We start from the raw sequence: 22,237 nt of genomic DNA, 5'->3' as shown, positions 1-22,237 counted from the left end.
TCACTTGAGTTTTGCTGTGTGATGGGCTGAAATGTTGCATTTTCTGTTCTGGATGTTAAGCTGTTTGTAAGCACTGAAAGTTGGCAATTAAATGGCAAAAAGGACTAAGGCAGAAGCTGGAAAGATGGGGTTTTATTTGTCTTTATTTTCTAAATTGAGTTAACATAAATTATGTGAAAATGATGAAAAAATGATGCTTTCTGAGGGGTAGAGGAAGAAGCGCTCAAATTGCTATATTACATCTACTGTTTTTTATTCTTGTTCTTTACTTAGAGCCAGGTACTGAAGAAATAAAAAAACTACTCCTGCTGCTACTTGGGTGTGCGGTTCAGGTAAGTTTAAATAATTACGTTTACATTTGTTTGGAATAGTTTAAGTGTTAATGACTTCTAATCTTACTATTTTAATATCAGAGGTTGCATGTAACTGTGACCTTTCTTTCTTTAGTGGTAATACCCTTGAAAATCTGGATGTTCTGTCAGTTAAAATGGCTACAACCATATACCCCTTATGTATTACTGTAGGAATATGGCAAACTTTGTAGGATTTCTAATTGTTTATTAATTGTAATGTTGTTAATTTACCTCAGATACTGTAAACAAAGGAATAAAATAGTAAAAAACCAAAGAATTCTTTCTTTTATCTTACTGAAACAGTTTGAATTAATTCTGCCTACTCTGTTTCTTTAAAGTTTGTGGATGACTTCAATTTATAATGTAAGCACGATGAATGAGTGAGATAGTGGTTGTATATTTTAAGACCTTTGAGGTCTAGAGCTAGAGTATTTTGGTGGGGTTACTGTTGCTTTGTATCTGTTTTGGAATTGATGATCAAGGGCCTAAGCTAGGAGCGGTCCCACTTAAGTCTTCGGAAACAAATTTCAAGTCCATAATGCTAACCTGCACAATAACTGTTTGCTTGCTTAGGATTTCAAAAATAAGAGGAGTGAATTGTGAACCAAAACCAACCTTCATTGCTCATATTGCTAGTTCCCATAGGTGTGGAAGAGATGTATGTGTGTGATCTTTACTGTATGAGGATGCATCTGAACTGTATGAGTGTCCCTAGTCAGACTACTCCAGTGTGTCATATCAAGCAAAGAAGCAAATCTTTCCAGTATTGGCTCTCTGTGTTGTTTTGCTAGGAAAATTACAGTTTAAAATAGGTCATGACCATGCAAACTTTACCTTCTAGACAACTCTAGCCTAGGCTTTGAAGATTTGCTTATGTGTGAGGATTTGTGTTACACCTTTTTTGCAGGCTTGGTGAGTGAGTAGGCCACAACGCAGATAAGGTGGAAATTTGTAAGTGAGCTATCCTATATAGTAGCTGAGTAATAACTCTTTGTGGAAGTAGGTTATATCTCTCAGTGAGAGAACCTACTTTGTGCATTGAGCAAGTGACAGTAAGAGCAGTGAAGGATAGATGACAAGGTGGAAATTTGTCTGAGATATTCTGTTCCTATGATCACGTATTTAATAAACTTTTCTGATGGACTGCTGTTCTTGTTAGGAAGGTTGGTACCATTCAGCTAATTAAAATGAAAAAATAGATCAGTCATACATTCTTAACAACTCAGATCAGTGATGTGAGTATTAAAGGAGGTCACTGGAAAAAATATTTGCGGAACACTTTGTCTTAAAATAGCTACTTGTTCAAATTTTATGAAACTTCTTCCTGGCCACCATTTCCGTAGCTGTTTTTTCTTTATCATGTTGAAGGTCATCATAACTACTACAATGTGGCATAAACCAAGTTTTTACTGGCCAAGAAAATTATTGGATAATAATTCAGTAATGTCATTATTGAAATTTCAGCTTTATTATATTTAGCTCTTAGAAATACAAATGAAGAATGAAACCACTTGTAATTTAATATATATGTGTGTATATGTAATAGATGTATATTCATTTTTAGTGTCAGAAAAAAGAAGAATTCATTGAAAGTATCCAGTGTCTGGATTTTGACACAAGAGCAGCTGTTGCAGCCCATATTCAAGAGGTATATAGTCATTTTTGTGCTTTTCTATTTTTTAGCGGTAGAATACTGTGTTGTGAGCAGGTTAATTGCATTTGTTCTAATAATAATTCTAATGATATAATCATTCTAATCTCATGTATGCAGTATGTTATAGTCACCTTTTGCTTTTTTGTTTTGCCAGAAGTACGATTACTGCTTTCATCTTTCGTGTAGATAAACTGAATGTAATGGAATAGCTTCATAAATATTTTTTTCCATACCTTGTCTGGGAATTTAACCCGTAGAGTTTTAAAGAGGATGCTTTTTCTCTTCCACTTTGTTTTGTGCAGGTAACTCATAATCAAGAAAATGTGTTTGATCTGCAGTGGATGGAGGTCATTGTATTGACACAAGAATATGTTGAACCTCTCTTGAAAAACATGGCATTACATTTGAAAAGACTTATAGATGAAAGAGATAAGCACTCAGAGGTACAGATGTGCTTTATTGCTTAAGTGAAATACCAAAAATGACTTAGAAAATGATAAAGCTACTATTTTTAGAACTAATAAATCAATGTATACTCCATTTGTGTATTTAAATGAGGGCTCCTTACTGCCAAAAAGTTGTTGCAGGTGGTTACAGTGTGCATGCATACTGGCTGTTGAATGCTGTGACAGACTAGAAGAGATAGTAGCAGATGATCTTTGTCAGATAAACAGTTTGAGACACCTTCAAATAACATTCACGTGTGGTTATAAACAGAAAATCCAGAGTTGTAGCAGCTGAAGACTCCATGAATCCGTAACCTATCTGTTTGCATGCCAGTCACTGAGAGATGCCTGTTGTGTTACTGTGTCATACAACTTGGAGTGAACTGGAGCAGAATCCATACTAGGAGGGGAGGTTTCACAAGCTTATCATGAAGTGGTCATTGTACAGCGTGAGAATCAAGAAATTGAACTGTATTTTTTTTTTAAAAAGTACAAGTTATGATTCATCTTCAGGGTCTCAGATTTGCCTCACAGTAGGTAGCATGGGTATATGTTAATGTTGTAATTATTCCAAGTACTTCTGTGACAGTTACCAATTTTGTCCAGTTCACAGTAAAACAGAAACTTAAAAACAAGGGGAGAGGATGTGTGGTAATCCTTTTTAGCAAAGCAAAGGAGAAACAGAATCATAGAATCACATAATGGTTTGGATTGAAACTTACCTTAAAGACCATCTAATTCCAACCCCCCGCCGTAGGCAGGAACACCTCCTACTAAACCAGGTTGCTCAAAACCCTACCCGTAGCTTTACTGTAGAAGAGATTTTCATTTTAGGATAACACCTTTATTTATATGATCAAATAGGAATACTCCTATATGTCTGATGCTTTATTCAGCTGGCAAGGATGCTGGTGCTCACTGAATAACACCAGTTTCTTTATGTTTATTCTTTATTTAGAGATTGGTATTTTTTCAAGGAATACATGCCATTTCATTGCCCAGTCCATTCTGGGCACTGATAATTTTTGTGGGCTTAAGTCCAAATTTGATTAGTTTAAGAATACCCCAAACTTAGCGTTGAATAGCTGTGACTATATAAGACTTGCTTTAGGTACAGAGGTGTATGTAGGACTTCTAACTTCTTCTATTGCAGAACTCATATTTTTCTATTAATATTTTACTTTATTAGACTATCATAGAACTCTCAGAAGAACGGGACTCCCTCCGTTTTCTACCTCATGCATCAGCAGCACAGTCACCTTGTGGATCTCCTGGCATGAAACGCACCGAAAGCAGGCAGCACCTGTCAGTAGAGCTAGCAGATGCCAAAGCAAAGATAAGAAGGCTTAGACAAGAGCTGTGAGTACATGCAGGGTACAGATGCGTGTTGAGAGTTGTAGTTTTAAAATGCTTCTGTCATGCAACAGTAATGCTCTACAAATAAATTCTTCATTTTTTCAAATGTTAAATTATGGTTTAGAATGCCTTTTTAAGTTCTTGCACCCCACAATGTGTATTTCTAGCATGTAAGCTTTTTTTGTGGACCACTGTGACAAACGCAGCTTTTCATCTGAGTGGATCTTAACAATGCACAACTAATCTAATGCGGTATTGCTTTTTTTTACACGTAGTGTCCGTACTGTTTGAGAGGCAAGTTCTGTGTGCCTCCTCTGTTCTTCTGGGTCAGTAATGTGTGTTTGACTGTGACTTTAATGTACCTGTACGCATATATGTTTTTTAAGAGAGTATTTTTGCAAGGATATTTTAGGGGGCAGGCAAGTAAGAACTGAAAGTAAGAGCTGTGTCCTTGATTGCTCAAGGAATAGTAGCAAAAACATCATACTTAAAAGGAGATGGTGTTGTAGTGTTTGTAGTGTTTATGCTGCTTATTTGCAGCATAAATAAGTTACCTGTTTGTTTTTGGAAATATAGTAAGAAATACTCACCTGATTCATTCATGTTTTACAAAACATTTTAATTTGTTGCAGATAGTAAAAAATCACTCATTAGAGTAATTTCCAGTCCCTACTCTCTTCATTTCTTTCTGTGTGGAAGACTTTTTCTGTGGTTGTCTGCACAACCCATTTTTTTTTTATGCCTCTCAATAACTGTTCCTTACTTGGGTCTGGCATGCCACTCTACAAATTAAATGAAGCAAATCTAATTCCACTAAACCTCTTTACCCACTGCAGACCTAAACAGTAGAACAAGCTTTGAGTTCAGTGTCAGGAAGTGGTTATTTATGGCAATGGAGGATATAAATTGCTATGTGAGTAAATGTTTTAGGTGGGGTTAGGTAGAGTTTCTTAGTTTCCAGCGTGCTAGGTTCATCCAGTTAGGGAGTGCTGCCTTCTCCCTCTGGTGGTGACCCTTTAGCTAAGGGGTTACACCTTCCTTCACCTAGTCCAAGTACTGAGAAAAATCAGTCTCACTGTAACAAAGATGTGTTTCCTTGTTTTCGTATTCTAATTAAAACCTTCTTATTCTTTCTGTTTTATGAAGAAAACAGGTTCAGGGTCCTTAGAATCTAGGAACAAACCTGAACTATTGGGAAGAGTTAAAGAGGAAAACAATAGTGGGAGAGTGGGAGAATTTGATTTTCCATATAGCAATATGTAATATTTTTTTTTTTCTAGAATGAAAGGTGCAGTTTAAACTTAAAATTACAGAAGCTAAATTTAAAGAAACTTAATGTGTATGTAAGTAACTTATATAGAATGGAAACAGCCTAATTAGAGATTTTTAATCCAGTGCATCTAGTGGGGAGACAAGACAGGTAAAATTAAGAGTTGAAAGTAACATAAGATAAAATTACCAGCTCATCAGTCTGCCCTTATCAGTTTGTTGATCAGATAATCTCTAGCTGGCTGGATGAAGTATCTGGCTGATTTACTCAGAGAATCCCCTTCCCCCACTACATCTTGGTTTTTATGAAGAATAGAGGACAAAAAGATATAGCTTTTTTTCTTTCCCCCTGATGTCTGTATTATTATGTGTCTACTGAAATGAGCCCGCCCAGGATATTCTATAAACAGCTGCACCAAGAAAATTAGTGAAAAAATTGCTGTTATTAGTTTGATTGACAGTTAATAGATAGCCTAAACAGTGAACACTGGTATGTTCTGTATAATTTAGTACAATCCTCTCTAGTCTGTAGCTGAAGCATGCAATTAGGGCAACAGTGATGGCTCGGAACGTTTCACATTTTGCACTCTATTTGAATTCAATTCGTAAATAAATTTCCTTTATGTGTAGCAGTACATTTAAAATACTAGACTTTGGTAAATTAAATTCTGTCTGTAGCATTTGCTATTAAGTGTTGTTGATACATTTAAAAATAGGTTCATTCCAGAGTTGAAAAATAGTCAGCTTAAAATTTACTTGTAACATCATTTTGGCCGTGATCCTTCCTATCTGGTTTAATATGCACTGTAGCTAATACAATTTCATACAAAAAATCTGGAAAGATTAGGTTTTTTTGTGATGCCATATACAATGTTTGGATGCATGGAGTGATTTGAGGCTTGTGGTCTAGAAATTCCAGAATTAGAAGTTAACACAGCTAATTTTCTGTATTAAGTCCTGTGGTTTTTGATATAAAACAATAATATTGGACCATGAATGTTAATAGTGAAGCTATAATAACCTAAGGTAATACGGAATGCATTTATATTTCTTTATTGTTTCTGAACACCCGTGTAGAGGAAGACCTTTGATAACTGCTGTGGACACTGATGTTGCAGTCAGTGAGCTATATATAGATGAACCTCTGCATACCTATAGGCTGTCAAAGACCTTTTTGAAATAATGCGTGGTTGCAAAAAGGTCATTCACTGTGAGATTGACTTATTTTTCCAAGCCAGATTGTTTCAGTTTTGTTTAAAACAAGTGTTTTTTTTTTTTTTTTGACAGGGATACTTCTAGATTGTATTATATATTTAAATTTACTAAATTCTTATTTCCCCCTTTTCTACTTCTTTATTTTGTATTTCTGTATTTTCTACTTCTGTAATATTGAACGTTACTTATTCTGTCCTTGAGATAATTAAATATTTCTTTTGCATTTACTCATTGTTTAAATAACTCATTTTCTGAGCATTGAGAAATTAGCATTAGCTGGAAGTTAAGAATATGAGTCCAAACACTGCATTGTTTCCATAAAACTGAAATTCATTCTAAAAGAGGCTGCTTTTCATAAAATCAGGTTATTGAGCAATATCTATTTTTAGTGAATAAAGACACCTGAAAAGCTTAGTTCTTTACAAAAAAAAAAAAAAAAACAAAAAAAAACAAAAAAAACAGAAGTATAAAAGTGCTTTTTAAAACTGGATTGATTTACCTCATCTGTGGCATGGTGGTCACTGTGGTGCTGCTAGAAAAATATCTGGACTGTTTGAATACGTATTTTGAAGTTATTCTGAGTTTACTTCTGGAATCTCCTGGTGCACACTCATTTGTGTTCTCCTGGTTTTTTTTCTTTTAAACAAAGATATTCCTTATCACAAAAATAATTGCATAAGTAAGAAATAGTGAATAGTTTAAAGAACTACAGAAAACCTGTCTGAATTAAAAAGATTAGATATAGGCTATAACCTGGAGAATACCTGCAGCATAATGCATGCCTAAGCGTGATGTCCATGAGATACTAATATTCACTGAGACTTTGTTTATTTAATCCCGTACCTTGTTCTCAAACAAGGTGATAGTTAGGAAGTTTTGCAGTCATGTTTAACTGTGTTTCGTATTTTTTTAGTGAGGAAAAGACTGAGCAGTTGCTTGACTGTAAACAAGAACTTGAACAGATGGAAGCCGAGCTAAAGAGACTTCAGCAAGAGGTATGGGCTTTGTAAATCTTTTGTTTGTTTGTTTGTTTTTTAAAAAAACTGTGGGCTAAAACAAATTGCCGCTTCCAGAACAATATTATTTGTTTCTTTTATCATATATGGTATTAAGAAGTAGTTTTCATGCTTTTTAAAAATATATTTTGTTTTTATACTCTGAACATGAGCTTGTATAATTTCCAAATTTATTTAGACTAGTATGCTGGTAGAAAATTCTGAATTGGGTTACTGTTTCTTCTCTAACTTTTTTTTTAATTTCCATGTTCAAGATATTTACCACTACCATATCCTGTAAGTGTACATGTGCGTAGTTTTTCTTAAAAACAGTCCACTCAAATTTTGGCTGTTTTTCTTTATACTTTGAATCTGTGTAGGTAATAAGGGACAGCACGATTCACATTTATTTGACAAATAAATATTCATCCAGGTTGACGGTCAATACTCATCTTTAATTATTGAGTAACTAGAGATTAGAATTTCTCCATGCAGGTACCTGAGGTTTGAACAGGAAGTCAGAAATAGTCATCTCCCTTTCAATGAGAAAAACATTTGTAGAAATGTTCTGTGTCTGAATTCCTAAATTATGTACAAATTAAACATTTATTAAATTATTATTAAATTAAAAATTAAAAATTTGTACATAATGTACAGCAAATGACCTCACTGGGATGTTAGTGAACCTCAGCTTGGTAACATACTTTATTGTTTATGTGTGTAAACAATGGTTACAGAAAATAACAGTTCTGGACTCAAGTATTTTTCTCTGTTTTCATAGAGAAATATTCCAGAGATTTAGATTTACGAAGATTAAATCTTAATAAAAGTTGATTGTTATAACACTATTTACCAAAAGTGATTTTTTTTTTTTTACCTAATTTTTTATGGACTTTTAAAATCCTGCTTTGCTTTAGTAGCCTGTAGTCAGTATTCAAGAGATACTGATACTTTTTTTAATTATGAAGTTGCTGTGGTAAAAGTCAATTGCTGTGATGAAAGTCTTTTTCATGCAAGATACATTACGAATATTAGTTCTTAATGTAATACATTTAAAGTAAAAGCATACTCCATGCTTATATATTTCTAGTACATGTGCAGAATGGTAGTTAAAAAATAACAGCAGTCAAGTCTGTGAAATTTATCAAAATCTTCAAAGGATTTTTAGAATTGTGTACTTGTATATTTCTGTGACCACGGCAGTGCTATTTTAAACACTTTTAAGCATTGTGAAGAGGTAAAGGGTCTAACCATGTATCAATGAGCATGGAGAAAATGTTTATGGGATTTAATACTCTTCTTTAATTTCTATGTTTTCTAGAACATGAATTTACTCTCAGAGGCCCGTTCTGCCAGAGTGTACAGAGATGAATTAGATGCTCTTCGTGAGAAGGCAATTCGAGTCGACAAGCTTGAAAGTGAAGTCAGCCGGTATAAAGAGAGGCTGCATGATATTGAATTCTACAAAGCTAGAGTGGAGGTATATTACAGAAAATACTGAACAGCCATATTTTTTGTTTCCTGTGGCTTTTTTAAAGTTACTTTGATGACTTATACTGTTTCCACGTCCCAATGTTTCATAGCTTCTTACTCTGGGATATGTAAATAATCGGTCTTTATCATAAATTACAATTCTTACATAAGACCCCTGTGTCTAATCCCATGCAGTTTCATTTGAAATCAGCAGTATTCACCATAACTCCAAGCTGGCAAGACCAATCGGAGAACCTCGGTTTATGATATATACTACATGACGAGGAAGCCAGAGAGGGAGTTGATTAACAATATACTGTAAATATAATAATTCTTTTCTCTTGTGTAAGTCTTCTCACACAAGGCAGATTTCTAAATAAAGTGTTGAAGAAATAGTGGCTCAGCAAATACTAAATGAGTATAGAATGACAACATTCTATGGATAAGCACGCTAAAAAAGATGCACTGACCAGACAGGAGATCGTTAAATTCGTTTTGAATTAATTAAGAAATCATCAACATGCAGGGTTTTATTAGGCATTCATTCTGTCTCTAAATAGCAAATTTGTTGGGCAAATGTGAGGATGGTAGGATTTGGGAATGAAACAATTACTTGTGGTAGTCAAAGCTAATGAAAATTTTAAGGAAATTTCAAGATGTGTATTAAAGAATACGACCCCTAGAAAAGTGGGGAGAACCTGAAATGAATGCTTATTGGAAAAAATAATTGGTATGAATAATAACTAGTTTGAAGATCTTTCTTTAGGGAAAAAATGATCCAAAAGCAGACAAGATACTAGGCTAAACTACAGTGCAAAGTTGCAGAATATTATTTTATGCAATTTTTACATTTAATGTGGATTCTTAGAGTCACAAGGTTGGATGGGTGTCTCAGGAATTCATTCAGTCCAGCTTTTAAAAAATTAGATACTTTTTATATACCTCTACCACTCCAAACAAAAGCTTGGCATTCATCTGTTTTTTAAGACCTGAGCAGTGAAGTATCCACAACCTTTCATAGCAACTTTTTTTCTTCTCTGAAGACTGAGACATGTCACATGAAGACTGAGACATGTCACATGTCCTCTCTCCTACTTCTTTATGCTCTACTGCCCTACAGCATTCTGCCTTATAAGGTGTGTTTTTCTGTTTTCTGGGTTCTGTCGTAATTCATACCTTGCTTAAAACTCAAGAAGCAAGATCAAAACATTGTGATCTGTGGTAACCTCCAGATCTTCACCATACAGATCTGTTGTCTAGCCATGGTATGATACAATATCCCCAGTCATATCTTTATCGATGAACTGTGTGAGGTTCAACAAGGCCAAGTGCTGAGTCCTGCACCTGGGGCACAAAAACCCCAAGCAGAGCTACAGTCTGGGAGAGGAATGGTTGGAGAGCTGCCTGGCAGAGAAGGACCTGGGAGTATTGGTGGATAGTCGGCTGAATATGAGCCAGCAGTGTGCTCAGGTGGCCAAGAAGGCCAACGGCATCCTGGCTTGTATCAGAAACGGTGTGGCCAGCAGGGCTAGGGAGGTGATTGTCCTCCTGTACTCGGCTCTGGTGAGGCCGCACCTCAAGTACTGTGTTCAGTTTTGGGCCCCTCACTACAAGAAGGACATGGAGGTGCTCGAGCGAGTCCAGAGAAGGGCGACGAAGCTGGTGAGGGGCCTGGAGAACAAGTGCTACGAGGAGCAGCTGAGGGAGCTGGGCTTGTTCAGCCTGGAGAAGAGGAGGCTCAGGGGCGACCTTATTGCTCTCTACAGGTACCTTAAAGGAGGCTGTAGAGAGGTGGGGGTTGGTCTGTTCTCCCATGTGCCTGGTGACAGGACGAGGGAGAATGGGCTAAAGTTGTGCCAGGGGAGGTTTAGGTTGGGTGTTAGGAAGAACTTCTTTACTGAGAGGGTTGTGAGGCATTGGAATGGGCTGCCCAGGGAAGTGGTGGAGTCACCATCCCTGGAGGTCTTTAAAAGATGTTTAGATGTAGAGCTCAGTGATATGCTTTAGTGGAGGGCTGGTTAGTGTTAGGTCAGAGGTTGGACTAGGTGATCTTGGAGGTCGCTTCCAACCTAGATGATTCTTTAAATTAAATAACTTCTCAACACATGTAAGCTTTTTCATCTTAGCAATCATAGGGCAATAAATTCCACAATTCAAATATGTGGTATGCAAAATACTTCCTATTGCTTTTTTTTTTTTTTTTTTTTTTTTTTTTTAAACCTCAGACCTTTAACTTTCATTTCAAGTCAGCCTTTTAGTTGTAGTCCATGCACTTGCAGTGCATCTTTCCAGGTTACATCTCAAATCACAGAGATATTTATGGTTTCATAGAATAATAGAATGGCTTGGGTTAGAGAGACCTTAATGATCATCTAGTTGCAACCCCTCTGCCATAGGCAGGGATGCCACCCAGTAGATTGTTCGATTGTGATTATTGACAGCTTATTTATTCTTAGTGCTTTTCTCTCTCTTTTTTGTTTTTCTCAGGTTATGTAAATTTTTCTGTAAGCTACATTTATATGAAATTGCTGTAAATCTGTTTTTAAAGTGTCTGTTACAGCTTTGAAAAGAATGTTTCAGCATTTCTAAAACCAGGTAGCATCAAACTATGTTAATTGTTGTTGTTGTTGCTCTCTTAGGAGCTAAAGGAAGACAATCAAGTGTTGCTAGAAACAAAGACAATGTTGGAAGATCAGCTGGAGGGGACACGAGCCCGTTCGGATAAATTACATGAGTTAGAAAAAGAGAATCTACAATTAAAAGCTAAATTACATGATATGGAGATGGTAAGTGTAAATGGAGGATGAAAAAGACCACTGATATTCTATGCAGTTTATTTGCACTTTTAATAAAATAAGGCATTGTGGTTGAAATGGCATGGGAGAAGAGGAAGTTCTATCCTAATTTAAACATTTTTCACATAGGCTTTCCTACAGCAGTCTTGGTTCTGCCTAGGGAGGTAAAAATCGCAAAGACAATACAGTGTTTAATAAGATAGCTAAAATATGATGATAAGGCATATAGAGACTCACTAGTAAGAAGGATGGGATCAAATCTTTTGGAGCTGAAGATGGTTTGTTGTCACTTAAATACTTGGATAAAAGAGATAATTTGTGTTCCAACTTCTAGCAATATAGTGACATATTTTTCAGAATGCTTGTCCCAAAATAATTTCTGTTTTTAACTCTTTCTTCCACCAGAATTAAATATTGTAAAATACAGGATTGTGATTTGCCAGTTTTGTGGGTGGGTGTTTATTTTTGTGTTGTTGTAGTTGTGTTTAATAAGTTTTTCTTAAGGGTCAAGAGATTGCCACCCCCTATTTGCTTTTATTTTCTGGAATTTTTGAGATTTTTATAGCTGCAATTAGTTTCTGTAAAAGTAGCATGTATTGGGAGAGGGACTGGGAAGGAGTTGGATGAGACTCTTTCATTGTGGACCTAGTCCTGTTACAGCTTTTTGTATTATAGTAGTATTATGGTAGTCTAGAGAAGATTAAATTTTGTTTCTCTGTATGTGCTTGTTTTTTTGTGTGTGCTACAAAGCTGTGCTTATTATGTGTACTTTTCTTTCCTAATATTCTGAGAGAAGTGAACTTTGAAAAAGACCAAATGGAGTCATATCCATAGGTTATGTTGGGAAGTTCTTCTCTGCATATTTTACTTCACTGTCATGCTGTTGTTCTAGGTCCTCCATAATTTTGTTTTTCTTCCCTGTCTCACTGTGCATTAACAAATCACTTTGCATTTGTCTGTGGTATACTTGATAGTATAAAAAGTGGTGCATGTTGAGACATAGCTTTTTCTAAAGTTACACTTGACGTAATTTTTAAGGAGCGTGATATGGACAGAAAGAAGATTGAAGAACTCATGGAGGAAAATATGACTCTAGAAATGGCTCAGAAACAAAGTATGGATGAATCGTTGCATCTCGGCTGGGAACTTGAACAGATAAATAGGACTACTGAAATTTCTGAAGGTAAGCATAGTAATACTTGCAAACTGCTAAAAGGTGAAAAAATTTAAAGTTGGAAGTGGGGCAGTATTAGGAATTTACAGCTCCTGATCTGTGTAGTACAGGATTTTTGTCCTCTGGAGAAAGGTGGCAGTTTTAGGGTTGTTTCATTTGGTTTGTTATCTTTTTTTGTTGTGATTAGTTGGTTCTTGTTTGTTTACTCAGTCATGTATATCCATGGAGGTGGACACTAAATTAAAAATTTCTTTTCCTGTAATTCTTGTTCACTTAAACAGAGATGTATAACCCATAAAAACCATGGAGTTAAAATGGGTTGCCATTCAAGCATCTATACTCTGTAGTACAGGTTGGGAATCTTCTTGCTTTACTATTCTCAAAATTATTAAAGATTTGTTGAGGTTTCTCGGAGTAGTTGTTTGCAGAAACATCTATGGAAAGAATTTTGACCCTTCCAGTATAGAATGCTTGGTCATAACTGGATTGCATACAAAGGATTTGAGGCAATTCGGGAAGATATGTTCAGTTGCAGGAAATCTCTGTCGTGATTAGGAGCTGTAGGATGTGTAGGACATTTATTTCTATGCCTATGTAGTATTATCTGTTGGGTAAGGAAAATGGGTCATAGATCCTAACTAGCCCTATTCAACAGAAAAGCATTGCAGGATCATCATAGGCTTCTAAATCCCCTAACTCTAAAAATTCAAAGTCTGTCTGTGAAGAACTCCAGGTAATAATAAGTTTAAATTACTTTTTTAAATGGTGTTTTAATAGTGCCACAGAAATCACTTGGTCATGAAGTGAATGAACTGACATCAAGCAGATTACTGAAGTTGGAAATGGAAAACCAAAGTTTGCTGAAGACAGTGGAAGAATTACAAAATACAGTGGGTTCTGTAGAAGACAGTAGTTCAAGGATTCTGAAAATGGAAAAGGAAAACCAAAGACTTAACAAAAAGGTACTCACCAGTGTGTGTTTGAATTATCGTGTGTTAGTTGCCTAATGTTGCTTGCTGTTTTACTTCTAACAGGTAACTTTATAAATTGCCATTATTTTGAATAAAGCAAATATTGCTAGTGTCTAAATAGTGTTATGGTGCTTATAAACTTAGAGTAAAAAAGAATACAACTTCTGCAGGATCTTTTTTTCTATTTTTAATTGTTTTTCATTAATACATGATCACTTTATTCAGAAAGCGCTTAAATCACTAAGGAAGAAAATTGGTGTATTAATGTAGGGACAGTGAATAATAAGAATATTTTATGACGCTTGATAAAATTATTTTTAACTTTGTAATTATTAAGCAGGGGAAAGTGTGTTTATATAGAGATATCAGCCAGTATTCACCTATGCAGAAAATTTGGTCATGTCGTTGTGCATTACTGAGAAAAGAGAGAAGATGGGCAATTGATGAGCAAGTGAATGAAGAAAATTACTCAGATATATCTGTGCTGGTCTACAGTATTTTACTCTACAAATCATATATCAGGTCATATAATTCAGTCAATGATTATTATAGGGAATAAAAATTGGAAAAAAAAAAAAAAAATAGAGACTACAGGGGAGTGAAATGTCTGAAGTTTTTGAAATACCGATGTCAGACACTAGATTATTGTTGAAGATAGAAGAAGAGGTGGTAATAATAATAAAAATCTCTATTTTATACTTTCATGCTATTCCTAATTTCTTAAAAATATGCTTTTTTGCAGCAGCAGCCTGTGTGCTGCTTTGAGATTTTGTACAATACAAGGAAGACAGTTAGGAGAGTACAAAGGAAGGGAACAGGTTTAAGAAACAAGCAGTAGTAAGTCTTCATAATAGTCTGATACTGTTCTTACAACTTCAGATGTCTGGCAACACGTCCTTTTTCTAAGCTGATCCTAAAAAACATTGTTCTGCATTGTGACTACTTCAGCAAAATGTGTGAAGTTGAATGAAATGTTTATTATGGATCTTCTGTGCATAGTCTGTTTCTATTTGGACGTGCTTTCTCTTCAAGCAAACTGTTAATACAGAGTCTACACCACACTAAAATGAGCTAGACACAGTGACCACAGGAACTCTACCCTCGGTGTCGAGTTAGCAGACAGACCAACTGAGACAGTTGGACAGTCTGTGGATAAATTTGGTTCCCACAGGGTGTCTGACTGCATCTCTGCCTAGGTGATTGAGCCAGTTCCTTCTCCTTTGCAAAAAATCAACGAAGGTACCAATATCCCCGTAAAAGATGCATCGCTCTGTTAAGCAAGGGATCAGGACAATCTTAATTTTGGAGGGAGAGGGAAGTGGAAGACTGGTCAAACATTAGTGTTCTCATCCTAAGCGAAACCCTGACTTAACTGATGTCGTGCTCTTTGCCTACTTGCAACCAATAAATTCTTCTGTGAAATAACAAATTCTATTCTGCCATCTTTCTGAGATGTTTATTTCTTACTATTTTTTAACAGCAAGTTAGGGTATAATTTAGATAATTTCTTTCTAGAAATACTGTGCCCTGCTCGTAGTATGATTTACGTCTGGACTCCTCTAGCATTGGGAAATGTGGAGTGTGGGTTGAAATAGAATATAATCTTTCCAGCAGATGATTGTTTAATGTGTATGTTGCTTCCAAGTTACTAATTTTGACTTGGATGTGACAGAAAAATCACACTTGGTGACTTTCACCTGTAAACAATTTTGCTGTCCAGTGACATTACCGGAGTTGTAACCATTTGACAAAACAAACCTGTGTATTGAAGTCATAAGTATCTCTTGAAGTGTTTAAGATGAAATAACATTCAGCTCAGCCCTTTTAAATTGAAAGAGAGGTTGAGTAGCAGCATAAGCCTCACTGAAATATATATTTTTTCTTTTTTAAAAGGATGCTTGGGGAAATATCCCAATCCTAATAAAATCTGACCATTTTTTTTAAATTAAAAAGTTGCTTATAGATATATTTTTTTTCTAAACCAGGAGAGAAAATGCTGTTAGAAGTAATTTTTTGCTAAAAGAGATTGTTTCAGAGAATAGAAGGTTTCATGTTATTCATTCCTTTAACTTGTTAAACTCATTTTTATAAGACTCCCTTCAACCCAGCTAAGAGTAATCCTATGATCATTTTCAAGTAGGTTTTTAAAAAATCATTTCTTTTCCTCTAGCTTGAAGGACTAGAGAATGAAATCAGCCAAGAGAAACAAAGTCTGCAGAACAGTCAAAATTTGAGTAAGGATTTGATGAAGGAGAAAACACAGCTTGAAAAGACACTTGAGGCACTTCGAGAAAACTCAGAGCGACAAGTGAGTAACAGAATTAAACGTTAATGCAGCATTGTATTGTTCTCCTTTTGTACTTCTCTATAGGCATAAACGGATTGCAGTTGTAGCAGATTTGCCAAAAGGATTTACCTGCACCAAAATAGTTTGTATAAGACCTGCAGCCAGGGAGAGTCATGACTCATTTTAAGCTGAGGCTTTACTGTTAGTTTTAGGACTTTTTAGTATTTAGTAACGCTTCTGTGGTTTTCATGAGCTATGCATTTGTTGTAGTTGCTTAGAGGTTGTAGCACAGCCAAAACAGAAAATTGGGAACTTTGAAGTTAGGCCAAACACCTCTCAGTGAAGGAAAACAAATTCCAGGCAGATGGTCAGTGTTTGAAGTAATGCTGGAGTACTACTGAGAACTACAGCAGCCTGTCCCTTGAAGGGACCTGAGAAAGACCAGTGTATCCAAGCTGGTTTGTCTGTTCCGCTGCTGTGCCACTTACCTTCAAAATTATCTGAGGCACCTTCCTGACAGTCCTTTACATTAGAATGTTTGCTAGGTGAGACTTGCAGGTAGATGACAGAATTTATTTTGGTTGTCCGAAATAGGAATTTGTGTCTTTGTAAAAGATTTGGGCTGTATTTGGGAGGTACTAAATGTCACTGATGTCTGCACTCATTACATAACAAATATAGAGCTTTTTCAGTTCAGAAGTATATTTATCTTTTTATGAATTCTACTGATATTTCTTGGTCAGATCAACAGTTCTGGGCTGAACTTAAAATTTTAAAAGTACACTATTTTGGAATACCGAATATTGTAAAAATTCTGAAAATTTTTGCAGGACCAATTTAATCAGAAAAATCAAATTCCAGCCCTAACAACAACAAAAATGCTCGTTATCGAAGCTTTACATTCATTTAAAGACAAGTGGGGATAACTTGAAAGCAAAACTAGCTTGTCTTGTTTAGATGTTAATTATTACAATAATCGTAACATTTAGACATCATATTTGAAGTGTATTCCAGGGAAAAAGGGACTAAAACTTTATAGAATACTGTAGTAAGTTGTAAATCCCAGTTCAACTATTAAGGATACACATGGTGTTTTCAATGTGTTGATGCAGGACTGACACTTCAGTGGGGATAATTCTATTTTAATTATGTACTTAGGAGCTGTGCTGGGTTAGCAGCATCTTTTGTGTCTTTTACAAATCCTATGCTGAAACTTCTTGGGAGGGGCTCTGAAGTACATTCAATTTTTGTCAAAAAACGTGGAGGCACTGATTATGATTTTTTTTTTTTTTTAAGTTTGAATTATGGAAGCTGAATTCATAGAAAGTAATTGTGTGTTCACTAAGATAGTAATTTATGTAAAGAACCGTTAAAAAAAAAAAAGTGGGCTTAGACACCTTTTTTATAATTTTAGAACAGATGACCATTTCCAGGACCCAAATTGCAAATCCTGTTATTAATAGCTATATTCAGACTTAAATATGAAAGAACAGTGTATGATTTTCTCGGTCGCTGTTTTTCATTGCAGCTAGCACTTTCATTTTTCTCCAAAGCAGTTGAAATGCCCCTTATGATACGTGATCTGTGTTTTCCTGATAAAAAATCAGGAAATTTTTTCCTGATAAAAAATCAAGATACAAAAGCTACATTTGTCCTTAAAGCAGGTCTGGAAATATGTTTCCTAAGAAAATAATTGAGTCCTATCAATGATTATCTTTCTTTGGAGGCTGTTTTGAAGCAGTATGTCCCTTCTTAACTGAAAAATGAGCGTAGCTTTGTGTTTGTTCCCAAAATGTGATTTACTATGATCAGGATGCCTTCATATCCCACAGATCAGCGCTGTTTATTCAAGTGAAATAAAAATAATACTTTTGGAGTTCTCTCACCTCCTTTCATCTGAAGTTTGGTTTAGAACTTGACAGTTTTGTTTTTTGTTTATATGTTTCTAGGAGAGTACTCTGGAAATTACAGAATTTAAGGAAAATAAACTAGATCTGAATAAACACAAATGAAAAGGAAATAAAGCTAACAAATAGATACAGCCTTATTTTGTTTTATATTTTGTTAGTTTTATTTCTGTGTCGTCTTCTGTCCAAGAGGAAAGTGTTTGAGGAGTCACATTGACTTAGGATTTTACTGTCAAACTCTCACTTGGGTTCGTATGCAGTGTTTGTAAGGCTGCAAATAAATATCAGTTGTGTAAGAAGAGAAAATCCTATTAAAAAACCTACAGTAAAAGGGAAATATGTTGTAATCTTAGTAGTAATCTTAGTAGCTTTCAGTTTATATATGGAATTGGTTATTTGTTGGCATGTTGCTTACCAGAGTTTACATTTTTCCCCAAAATTAGATTAAGCTATTAGAACAAGAAAATGAACATTTGAATCAAACTGTAGCTTCTCTAAGACAACGCTCACAAATCAGTGCTGAAGCGAGAATGAAGGAAATCGAAAAAGAAAATAAAATTCTTCATGAGTCTATTAAAGAAACCAGTAGTAAGTTAAATAAGATTGAATTTGAGAAAAAACAAGTGAGAAAAGAACTGGAACATTATAAAGAGAAAGGGGAAAGAGCAGAAGAACTTGAGAATGAGCTGCATCATCTGGAGAAGGAAAATGAATTATTACAGAAAAAAATTACTAACTTAAAAATTACTTGTGAGAAGATAGAGGCCTTAGAACAAGAAAACTCAGACCTGGAGACGGAAAACAGAAAGCTGAAAAAGACTTTGGATAGCCTAAAAAATCTCTCTTTTCAATTAGAATCCTTGGAAAAGGAAAATTCACAACTTGATGAAGAAAACTTAGAATTAAGAAGAACAATTGAATCTTTGAAGTGTACAAGCATTAAAGTGGCACAACTACAATTAGAAAATAAGGAACTGGAGAGTGAAAAGGAACAACTTAAAAAAAGCCTTGAATTAATGAAAGCCTCGTTTAAGAAAAGTGAACGCTTAGAAGTCAGCTACCAAGGTCTAGACACAGAAAACCAAAGGTTACAGAAAGCCCTTGAAAACAGCAATAAGAAAATTCAGCAACTAGAAAGTGAATTACAAGATTTGGAGTCTGAAAATCAGACTCTGCAGAAAAACTTAGAAGAGTTGAAAATCTCTAGTAAGCGCCTAGAGCAATTGGAAAAGGAGAATAAGTTGTTAGAACAAGAGACTTCTCAACTGGAAAAAGATAAGAAACAGTTAGAAAAAGAAAATAAAAGACTTCGACAACAAGCAGAAATTAAAGATAGTACTTTAGAAGAAAACAATGTAAAAATAAGCAATCTGGAAAAGGAAAATAAATCTCTATTTAAAGAAATAGTTGTATATAAGGAGTCATGCATTCGCCTGAAAGAACTAGAAAAGGAAAATAAAGAACTTGTGAAAAGAGCTACTATTGATAAGAAAACCCTTGTCACTTTACGAGAGGTAAATAGAAAGTAGTTACCATTCTTAATGTAATCTGTACTTTGGGGGGGGAGGGAAAGGTATTATGCATTCTTCTGTGTATGCTGTTCGTGTCTTCAGTGGTTACAGTAGGGATGGAGTTACATAATAATAAATACATAATAATAAATGCAGTCACATTACATTTAAACCTGTAAGGATGCATACAGGCAGTCATGAAGCCTTTGTTAAATTAATGTTTTTCATATTCTTCATCTTAGTATTTGTTTTGGCTGCAGTGTTGCCCCTTGATCTTAATGCTCAAGACCCAATCAGGGCAATTCTTCAGAGAGGAAAGGAGTAAAGAGCTATGCTGAAATCACACTTAATGCCTGATGCTGGCTAAAAGCTAACACTTGGAAGGAAAGGAGAGTTAATGACAGTTAAATTTTACATAGTAATAGAAGACTTGTACATAGGCGAAGAAAATTAAGACTGCATTATTATATCTGTATAATAACACTGCTTTTTTTTTTTCTGTGCAAGGACTTGGTGAGTGAAAAATTGAAGACCCAACAAATGAACAATGATCTAGAAAAGCTTGCCCATGAACTTGAAAAAATAGGCTTAAACAAAGAGCGTCTCTTGCATGATGAACAGAGTAGTGATGACAGGTGAGAATGTCAAGGCCTATCTACTCAAGGAATAGTATAGAATTGAGGGTCTTTTATATTCATAAAAATAAAACAGCTTTACAGACTTACTGTGTATATGCTTTGGTTTTAATGCACCGTAATAAGCCCAAAAGGGAATTTGAAATTCTTTTAAATTAATAAGGTAGCTGATGTGCTTTCATGTTCTGTCTCTGGAAATGAATTACCACTTCTTACTACTAAGAAATTTCTTGATGTATGTCAGTAGATACAGTTAATATATTATTAAAGCTTATATTGTAGTTAGCAATGGAACAGTAGCAGTAAAAGAAAACAGGCCCGTAGTGAGGCTTATTTCTTTTTGACTGATAGAAATGTTATTTACACTTCTGTCACATAACGGTTAGCTTGAACTCTCACGCTTTCCTTGACGCTATTTTCTTCTATTTTTTTCTACCAAAAAAGAAATCACTTGTATTCCCTCTTATACATGCTGGGATGTATCCAATTCTTGAGTGTCTCCAAAACTTCATACTGGCTCTATCACTCTGCCACACCTGCCGGTATAAAGCAGCTGCTATCCTGACATCTGTTTGCTTTACTGTATGTTGTGTTCTGTCTTATCCTGCAGGGATTTAGGGAAAAATTGTGACTGGAGGAAAGCGGATTAGTATGGGCGTCTAGCCAATCTTTCTTTCATGATGCTATTCAGTTGTGCCCTTTTTAGAAAGGAGAAGGGGGAAAAAAAAACTGGCGTCATGATCTGTTATTACCACTGATTGTCGTGAACATGTAGATTGATTTGGGGCCTTCTATATCAAAAGAAAACCAAATTAATTTTTTTTCCCTTCAGTTTTCCTTTCATGTTGCCAGAGCTGTGTTAGTGAGGTGGTGCCAAAATCCTGTATGGAGAATCTGTTGACACCTCTTGTTTTTTGCTGGGGTCTTTAATCTACCTTTCTCAGCTCACAGATGAGAAGTTCAAAAAAAGCCCTCAGAGCTTTGACTAGTATGACTTCTTGTGGGGAAAACGTATTATTCTGTAAAGGTGCTTTTAGAAATTATACTCTGTGAAAAGATTTATGAATCTGCGTCTACATTTCAGGCAATGCCATTAGTCTCTTGCAAGTGCTTATACTTTCGAAGATTCAGATGTTCTGGGTTCACTTCTCATTGGTTAGTTGCTTTGGGCAGCTATATTAATTACAACTTTGGGTCATGTAAAGCTAGTGTTTCCACCACATTTTACAGCATGATATTATTGGACCTATAAATTGTAATTCAGAAGAAAATTTGGAGTTATCTTACCTCCATGGAATTGGGAGTTTTATTCAGGTTTAATTAAAATATAAACTGGAAGTGAACTTCTAACATAGAAGAGGTCACTGTTGTGACCTCTTCCATTTCTGTGTGTGATTCCATGTTAGTCAAGAGTGGGAATTACACAAGTAAACAGTTTTCAATTGCCATACTCCCTTTGCTGTTTTTTTCTCTCCAAGGAGTTAGTGCATTTTTTTTTTTCTGTGTATATAATGAATATTACTTGTTCCTGGCTTGTTTTCTGCTGGCCTTGGTCAGGCTGATTGGTGGGAAGGTGTACAGTAAGATTTATGTCTTGAACCTTACTTACCCAGAACATTATCTAAAGCCCGCTTCTCAGCTCAGGCTTGTGACAAATAGTTCTAGATGTGAAGGAATTTGGGGTAAGCTACTGTTTTGAGACCCTTCTACAATCAAAATGTAGACTGACCCGTAACAACTGCATGTAGAGCTGGAGGATTGTGAGTGGGAAACCCTTGTTTGAAAAGTTGAAGGGTTGATTGGTGTGAATTTGTGCTCTGCGACTATCTTGCCTTTCCAGTGTTCTCAACTTTTCATGTATCCAAAAGGTGAGACATTAGCAATTATTTGATCAGGTCTGTAGAAAGCTAAGTTCGTTATGACCAAAATCACTTCTTGGTGTATTTTTGGTCTCTCTCTCTCATTTTGGTGACAAATTTAAAAAGCACCATTTCTCTTTCTCGGAGAGAAATAAAATTGAGAAGAATCTCCTCTTTGCTGGGGCTTAAGCCAACCACTTTTGGTGAGTTACTTTCAAGGTGTTCTTCATTTAGTCTTATCTTTCAAATGGCTGTTGTCTTTAGACAAACAGATTTGCAGATTCTGACCCTGAATTTGAAATGCCCAAGTCTTAATGGGATTAGAAGTGTAACCATT

At 35.4% G+C, this 22,237-nt stretch overlaps 1 protein-coding gene across 2 annotated transcripts in view; it reads left to right on the top strand.

The window, feature by feature from the left end:
• Positions 1 to 22,237, top strand: part of CCDC88A (coiled-coil domain containing 88A) — a gene marked incomplete at its 3' end in the record, with an annotated part of 72,091 nt that overhangs the window by 29,251 nt on the left and 20,603 nt on the right. For both annotated transcript variants that reach the window (XM_084283583.1, XM_084283582.1), the window contains exons 5-16: positions 274 to 332; positions 1,918 to 2,001; positions 2,310 to 2,450; positions 3,643 to 3,812; positions 7,207 to 7,288; positions 8,610 to 8,768; positions 11,401 to 11,547; positions 12,595 to 12,739; positions 13,508 to 13,692; positions 15,872 to 16,009; positions 18,339 to 19,409; positions 19,914 to 20,041. In XM_084283583.1, the coding sequence (XP_084139709.1) occupies positions 274 to 332; positions 1,918 to 2,001; positions 2,310 to 2,450; positions 3,643 to 3,812; positions 7,207 to 7,288; positions 8,610 to 8,768; positions 11,401 to 11,547; positions 12,595 to 12,739; positions 13,508 to 13,692; positions 15,872 to 16,009; positions 18,339 to 19,409; positions 19,914 to 20,041 (2,509 nt within the window). The remainder of the gene's footprint in view (positions 1 to 273; positions 333 to 1,917; positions 2,002 to 2,309; positions 2,451 to 3,642; positions 3,813 to 7,206; positions 7,289 to 8,609; positions 8,769 to 11,400; positions 11,548 to 12,594; positions 12,740 to 13,507; positions 13,693 to 15,871; positions 16,010 to 18,338; positions 19,410 to 19,913; positions 20,042 to 22,237) is intronic.

Source organism: Netta rufina (genome assembly GCF_964035555.1).
Source record: "Netta rufina genome assembly, chromosome: 3".
NCBI classification, from domain to species: Eukaryota; Metazoa; Chordata; class Aves; order Anseriformes; family Anatidae; genus Netta; species Netta rufina.
Note: the sequence above shows the minus strand (reverse complement) of the source record. Positions and strands in the feature narration are given on the sequence as shown.